The 8,647-nt window shown below is 31.4% G+C and overlaps 1 protein-coding gene across 2 annotated transcripts in view; it reads right to left on the reverse strand.

The window, feature by feature from the left end:
• nectin1a (nectin cell adhesion molecule 1a) overlaps positions 1-1,925 on the reverse strand; it is a 66,101-nt gene extending 64,176 nt beyond the window's left edge. For both annotated transcript variants that reach the window (XM_022675997.2, XM_022675996.2), the window contains exon 1: positions 1,109-1,925. In XM_022675997.2, coding sequence (XP_022531718.2) covers positions 1,109-1,160 — 52 coding nt within the window. In that variant the 5' untranslated portion in view covers positions 1,161-1,925. The remainder of the gene's footprint in view (positions 1-1,108) is intronic.
• Positions 1,926-8,647: the final 6,722 nt, after the last annotated feature.

Consider the following 8,647-nt stretch of genomic DNA (forward strand, 5'->3'; position numbering starts at 1 on the left):
TTAAGGTTGTTTTCCATCATTAACTTAAAATGCATTAAAATACACAGCTGCTGTTTTTTACTGAATTGATAGGTTACAGAACCTGATTACAAAACATGTTTTCATAATTCTATGATAAATACAGTAACAGTCGAAAGATTAAACGCACCTTCTCATTCAATGTTTTTATTTTATTTCTTTTTCCAAATAAGGAATCATGTAGTAACTTAAAAGTGTTAAACAAACCAAACAAAATACTCTATGGAGCATTTAGGTGCTCTTATCTGGGTGCTGTTAACTTGTGGTAACTCTCTACAAGGTAACTCTTGCTCTTCCTTTCCTGGAGTGATACTGATGAGAGCCAGTTTCATCATAAATTTTTTGATGTTCTTTTTGACTGACCTTAATTTCTTAAAGTATTTTTTCTTTACTCAGTTGAGTAGTTCTTGCCATAATATGAATTAGAACATTACTCAAATAGGGCTATTCACTGTAAACCTGTAACTAGTGCTGTGCGATATGACGATAAATATCGTGGGGAAGATAGAAAAGTGTCTATCGTGCTAATTCCTTTCTATCGTCTCTATCGTTTCTACAGTAGTCATCAATTATTCATGCAAATATATAAAGTAGGCTACGATGAAATGTATTGGCGTGGTCTCTTTGCATAAACTCGGTTTATATAAGTGAAAATAAAGTAATCTTCGCAAAATGTCGCTGCTTTACGTTTTTTAACGGAGGTTTGCGACATGCTTTACGTTATTAAACTCATGAGAGCTGAACAATGAAGACGCATTGTTCTTTTGAAAAAAAATTGCTACTGCATCTACCTGTAACTCTACCTCTTCACAACTTTACAACTGATGCTCTCAAACACATTAAGAGGCAAGAAATTAAAGTAATGAACTCTTGACCAGTTCAGCACAGCTGTTAACTGAAAGCCTGAATTCCAGGTGACTCTACCTCATAAAGCTATTAAAGATGTGTAAAACTGTCATCTAATCAAGAGGCTACTTTTGAAGAATCAAAAAACTTATTTTTGGATGATTTTTAAATAATGAAAAACATTGAATGAGGAGGTGTGTCCCTAACAAAAATCGATATTTTCTTATATAATTTACCAACTTACCTGGCAGTAGGAGGGCAGTGATTAGAGTGAACCTCAGTGCCAAAGTCATCATAGCCCCTCTGTCTTTTTCTGTCACCTGAAGAATTCACAGTGGTGGATGCAGGAAAGGAGGACCAGCCTTGAGTTCAGTTAGTAACTGAGGAGAAATAGTCCAATTTATTCCCATTTATTGGGAGTAAGAAAGAAAGATGCAGAGCAGGAGGTGGAGGAGAAGGTTGATGTCCAGCTGTCTTTGTTCATTAATAAAGGAAGTCTCTATTTTCTTTAGTTTTCCAAATCACTCAAATTGAAAGTGCCTGGAGCCCATCTGGAACCATGAACTTCCAACAGCAGCAGCAGCAGCAGAAGCAGTAGGAGGAGCAGTATGAGCAGCAGTGTGGGCAGAGGATCGCCCAGAAATCAGCTTACAGTGCAGGACAGCGAGATTAATGAAGTGCAGCTCTCAATAACAGTCCTCAGTGCAGTCCTCAACGTTTCTGTGCTCTATTTCTGTTTGTTTCCAGCTGGTTTACCTGCTCAGCTCACCTGGGTTCTCTCCGTTCTCTCGCCCTCAGCTCAGCCCACAGATTATATTTACAGTCCAGTTCAGTCGGGTAACTCTAAACTCAGACTTTCTACTTATCTACAAACTAAAAACACAACTAAAACTGTCCCCAAACCTCCTGTACAGCTCCCCTGTTCTCTCTCTATATCTCTATATCTCCTTAAAACCCCCAGAAAGTCTCCAGAACTGTCCTTCACTCGCGGCTCTGGGAGAGTCTGTAGATGAAGGTGCCTAAATGCGATTAGTGAGTGAGCTCCACAGGAGGAGGAGGAGGAGGAGGAGGAGGAGGAGTTCAGCTCAGCGACACTGACATGAGCAGACAGGCTGTTCTGCTCCACAGCAGCGAGTTATGATGCTTAATTACGAAATATCGACATGTATCTGCCCAAACACGACTTAACCAACTCTTTAGATATTTAACACACGAGCGAGTCTCCTACTATTGAAAGCCCATTCGTTCCCACTACCTAAAATAATCAATCTCATTATTTTGAGATACTAAGTTGTTATTTTGAGATTCTAAGTCGTTATTTTGAGAAACTAAGTCATTATTTTGAGATAGTACGGCGTTATTTTGAGATGCTAAGCTGTTAGTTTGAGATACTAAGTCATTTTGAGATATTAAGTTGTTATTTTGAGATACTAAGTTATTACCTTGGGATATTAAGTCATTATTTTAAGATATTAAGTCGTTATTTTGAGACACTAAGTCGCTTCTTTGATAAGCTTAGTTGGTATTTTGAGATACTAAGTCATTTTGAGATATTAAGTTGTTATTTTGAGATACTAAGTTGTTACTTTGAGATATTTAGTCATTATTTTAAGATATTAAGTCGTTATTTTGAGACACTAAGTCGCTTCTTTGAGAAGCTTAGTTGGTATTTTGAGATATTAAGTCATTATTTTGAGACACTACGTGTTTATTTTGAGATGTCATTATTTTGACATATTAAGCCGTTATTTTGAGATATTAAGATGTTTTGAGATAAATTAATAGATAGATAAGTCATTATTTTGAGATTTTATCTAATTATTTTATGATACTAGGTTGTTACTTAGTCCGTAACTAAGAAACTAAGTCCGTATTTTGAGATAATAAGTCATTATTTAGAGACGCTAGGTCGTTGCTTTGAGATACTAAATCATTATGTTAAGATACTAAGTTATTATTTTTAGATACTAAGTTGGTATTTTTAGATACTAAGTTATTATTTTTAGATACTAAGTTATTATTTTTAGAAACTAAGTTGTTATTTTTAGATACTAAGTTATAAATTTTTAGATACTAAGTTGTTATTTTTAGATACTAAGTTGGTATTTTTAGATACTAAGTTATTATTTTTAGATACTAAGTTATTATTTTTAGATACTAAGTTGTTATTTTTAGATACTAAGTTATAAATTTTTAGATACTAAGTTGTTATTTTTAGATACTAAGTTGGTATTTTTAGATACGAAGTTATTATTTTTAGATACTAAGTTATTATTTTTAGATACTAAGTTATTATTTTTAGATACTAAGTTATAAATTTTTAGATACTAAGTTGTTATTTTTAGATACTAAGTTGGTATTTTTAGATACTAAGTTATTATTTTTAGATACTAAGTTATTATTTTTAGATACTAAGTTGTTATTTTTAGATACTAAGTTATAAATTTTTAGATACTAAGTTGTTATTTTTAGATACTAAGTTGGTATTTTTAGATACGAAGTTATTATTTTTAGATACTAAGTTATTATTTTTAGATACTAAGTTATTATTTTTAGATACTAAGTTATAAATTTTTAGATACTAAGTTGTTATTTTTAGATACTAAGTTGGTATTTTTAGATACTAAGTTATTATTTTTAGATACTAAGTTATTATTTTTAGATACTAAGTTGTTATTTTTAGATACTAAGTTATAAATTTTTAGATACTAAGTTGTTATTTTTAGATACTAAGTTGGTATTTTTAGATACGAAGTTATTTTTAGATACTAAGTTGTTATTTTTAGATACTAAGTTATACATTTTTAGATACTAAGTTGTTATTTTTAGATACTAAGTCATTTTTTTTAGATATTTAGTCGTTGTATTAAAGGACCATTAAGGATTATATTTTCTGTAGTAACCCATAACATAATCAGGATATATATTATTAGATATTAATAAATCTCCACGCTCTGTGTTTTCTCTGACCTCACACAACTATTGCAGATAATAAAGAGCAGTAATTAACTGATGAGCTCAGTTACAGCTCTTATATTAGGAACAGATGATAAATGATAAGTGACCCTAAATCATTTTCACCTAACATAAACATTTAGTTATTTTAAAATCTTTTAACTCAAACCGAAATAATAAAAAAAGGTAATAACAGCATCCTGCATAAAAAAAGATCCACATCACTGATTCCCTACAGAACAGCAGTGGAACTTTTACTACATCCAGCATCAATCAGCAGAGGAAGGTAAGATGCTCTTCTTTCTTTTTTTGGATCCTTTGGTCTAAAAATAATCTGATAAACCTCTGAAATGAGAGGTGTGTGAAGTCCAGATATTATCACCATCAGAACTCAGTAGGGTAGGATGATATATATATGCTAATATTATGATATTAATCTTAAAAACATTGACTTAAGATTTGTCCAAAGTATATATATCCTATAGTGTTAGTGTGTAGTAGGCAATTGGGATGTACTCAGCCTATATTCAGTGTACAGAGATCAGAAATCTGTCTCCACCAAGTGGTCAAATGATGATAACACACCTTCTACACAGATCTAGATTTAGATGACTGTAGAAAATCCACTATAAAATAATTTAGTTTTTTTTTCCTTTTACAGGCATGACTAAGCTCTGTATGAGTTTGCTTAGTTTATTAGCTAATTAGAGTTAAATCAATGTATTTAAAAAGCTCAGTGCAGAAAAGGCCCAATTAACGGAACAATCTAACCTAAACATCATATTAGATGGAGCAGAAGATTTATTCGGTCATTAAAAAGAGGATTTATGTATTTATATTTATAGTGCTGTGAATCCTTAAGTATTTGACCCTTACATTATTATTTTGTTTTTATTTCTGTCATACTTACATTTTTCAAATTACATAAATAAAAAAAACTTTTTCACATAAGGCCAGGTTGGTTTGATAGAATTTTTTTTCTTAAAAAATGAAATAATCATTTAAAAACTGCATTTTGTAATTACTCTTTGTATTTTACATCTGATATTCTCTGATATTAAAATGTGTTGGTATGGTAACAGTATGGTAACAGACATTTTTTATATTATATTGTATATCATTTGCGAGCATTAGTTAACTCCTATTAAAATGCATTAGACTACTTGCTTGAACTTCCGTGATAAGTAGGATCCTGTAATAAGGTCCAGCACTGTTTTTTTTTTTTTTACAAATAAAGAAGGTGATTTTCAGTAATTAAACTGAATTTGCTAAATGCCAATACGAAACTCCTTTAAATGTAGGTATGCATGTGAACCAGCAATGTAAAAGGAGCTCAGTGTCTAGCTTCTCCATTAATCTGCATTTATTACAGGGCCCGTCAGCTCTTATTTCAGAATCTGTTAAAATGCTAAAATCTCCTCAGATCTCCACTGATATTACCACCACATGAGAAACATTACCAATTCAAAATAAGCCCCTGGAATAAATACACTCATTTAACTATTAACTGCCACGGCTACAGCTATCTATTCAGAGCCATTTCAGACACTACATAACGCTTCATCCCCATAACACACTGTTAGCTTTACAACACCCTAAGGGTTCATAAGTATCCAGACAGTAACACCTTTTTAAAGCATATCCAGCCATCAGAAAAACTACTGTAAAGCAGTAATTTACTGGATTACAATAGGGGAGATGATCTGCTGTAAGAAGAGGCTTAGTCCTGCTGTTCTGTCTAATTGTGCTACCAGAGTTTATATTTACAAATACAAGTAAAGCTGCCTATATTATACAGTGTGTAAGGAATAAAAAACATTATATTATGTTTGTTATAGAATACAGTATTTACAGTACTTTAATAGACTAAAAGAACCACATCAAAAACTATTTGTTCAAAAGCATATCATTAATAATCACATTACATTGCATTTAGCAGAAGCCTTTATCCAAAGGGACCAAAGGGACAAATAATGAGGTTTCCTTTAATAGTATTATACTATTAAGCCTGAGTTTAATTTGTTCATTTAATGTAATATATTTTTTGTCTTTGATCTTCATAAAAATAATTAAATCAATAAATATTACATTGTTCATTTGACTGCTTTGTAGAGTAAAAACAATACATAATGTATTGTTTGATGTATTGCTTGTCTTTGATAATCATAAAAATAATAAAATCAACAGATTAGGTTGATTTTAGATTACATTAGCAAAGAAATCATATTCACAAATGTAAATTTACTACTAATAAAAAAAAATGTAATAATCACTAAACCAATATTCTTTTCTCAAAAAAAAAAAAAAAATAATAATAATAATATATAGAGTACCAGTAAAAGGTTTGGACACACCTTAAAATGACCGTTTTTTTTTTTTTTTTATCAATTTAAAATGTCATTTAGTACTGAGGTCATCCGAACTATGAAGGAAAACATATAGAATTATTTAATAAACAAAAAAGTGTTAAACAAACCTGAATATGTTTTATATTTTACGATGTATAAAAAAAAAGAAAAACATTAAATGAGAAGGTGTGTCCAAACTTTTGACTGGTACTGTACATAAACTTTATTTAATGTATTTTTGCATTTTCCTTTTTTTTTGTCTTGAAATCTCTTACTATAGTTGTCATATTTGATTCCATATTCGAACTGTCATATATGTATATATTCTGATAATAAATACATAAATAAATAAGAAAGAATTAAGGTAAAAGGAAAAAAAAGTAGATATGTTTAAATGGAGACAGATTGAGGTGTTGTCCAGCAGGTGTCAGTATAAGGCAACATATGTCAGAACGTTTTTTTCTAATGGTAAAATAAAGCATTTATGATAAATATATGATCATTAAATGATTTTTAGGGGCATTTTTTTGCTCAGTGGCTTTTTAACAGCTGTGTCTGCTGTTCGTGCTTTTCTATACTTCTATAAAGGACTGAATTATTTCAGAAATGGGAAAATCAGAAAAGAGATGGGATGGGATTTGGCATCTCAGAAATCTGGGGGAAAATATGTGCCCTTTGAACGCACTATTATCTGGACACTGAGTCACTGAAATATGAGACTTCAGGCAGAGCAGTGATATAAGCACTATTAGAATAATGCTTAAACTTATGATATACAATTTAATTATATATACAGAGATCTAGCTACCATGTAATAACAAATCTGAGTAACACTGGTGCTCAGCATAGTTTCTCTAATATAAAGAAATGTCTTGTTTTCAGTCCTACAGACAGTCCTCCTGACCTCTTGTTCTTGTATTTGAGCAGAGAACTTTTAGAAAGAAGAATACACACTTTTGTGGTGTTTCAGACACTAGGGGGCGCTCTAGAGTGAGTCAAAAAATGAATGGTTTAAAATGGAGCTATTGAGTAAAAATCGTAATTTCTTAATATTTCATAAATGTTATACAGAAAACGTACTTATTACTCAACAAAGAACAATATATAATGTTTTAGTACTGAACAAATTGTTTTAAAATATTTAAAACTCCAATTATTAACATTTTAAACTCTGCTCACTGCTCTGACAGTATCAGCTCACCAACCAATCAGCTCACGTTAGCAATAATGCTAGCGCCTTTACTGTATAAAACATGTGTTTTGTAGAAAAAATAAACAATACATGTCAGTTGTCTTTTATGTTTAAATTAAACATTTTATTGTACCTTCTTAAATCAAAGAAAGATCTTTAATAGTTAGTTTGAAACTATTTTTATTTGAGTTTTTAGCCGTTTAGCTCCATTCACCCCCATTCATTAGGGACTCTCTCGCGGGCTCCTCCTATCGGTTGCAGTTCTGTATTGCTGATATAGTGTGTTGGCTTTCCATGAACATGCTCTGGTATGTTGGTTATGCTGCCAGCTGCAGAGGATGAGGAGCTGAGTTGCCAGGTTTGCGGTTTTCCGCCCCAAATTGAGCTTGTTTCAATATCCAAGTGGGTTTTGCTTTGGATGTTACGTCAACATCAATCTTCCTTGGGAAAAACCAGTAAGAACCAGTTAAACATTATATGGGAGGTAGGGCATTGCAAAGACTAACAAATAAGAACATCACCATTGCATTTTGATTTATTTATTTTTTGACATTTATTATGCAGTTCATCTCAAAAAGGCAAGCCAAACTGACGCTTTTATTTTTCTTTTCACAATTAGCTTTTTTTTTTCATTTTAGATTTGACTGTGAAATACCCGTATAGTAATGAAAATGACATAACAAAAAGCCTTTTTAATAAAACTTCTTTTTTTTTTATCACACATGACCTGTGCTCAAGTGAAGAATTATATTGCAAATGAAGTGTTTTAACTGAAAAAAGAGCAAAACGGTATTTGCATTTAAATTTTAGTGTTTTCATTTCAGTTTTATTGTTGGCAGAATTTACCTCCCATATATAATGACGTAAAAGACATAATGAAATGTGACCAGAAACAAGACAATAAAAAATTATATATATATAACAGAAATTAGTAAGTAAAAGTATTTTTATTTTGTTTATTTATGTTACTATTAAATGTTCTTGACTGGGCTTATAAAGGAGCTAATAAAAGACTAATGTTACAATATTATTAAAGACTTTAACATAAATAGCAAAACTGATAATAAATCCCTTATAAACAAAATACTAAGTCGTACACTCATAGTTTTTGGACATTTGCTTCAAACGTGTGACAGATACATATTTTGGCTTAGTTTAAGTTTCTGAAGGGCAGGTTTTAGACTTTAAGACTTTGGGTTGGATGTTTTTGTTGGACCTGGCAACCCTGATGAGGCTGAGGAGGAGGAGGAGGCTGTAGGGAGGGGATGGTGAGGGGAGGGGGGTGGTC

Source organism: Astyanax mexicanus, chromosome 17 (assembly GCF_023375975.1).
Source record: "Astyanax mexicanus isolate ESR-SI-001 chromosome 17, AstMex3_surface, whole genome shotgun sequence".
Taxonomy (NCBI): domain Eukaryota; kingdom Metazoa; phylum Chordata; class Actinopteri; order Characiformes; family Acestrorhamphidae; genus Astyanax; species Astyanax mexicanus.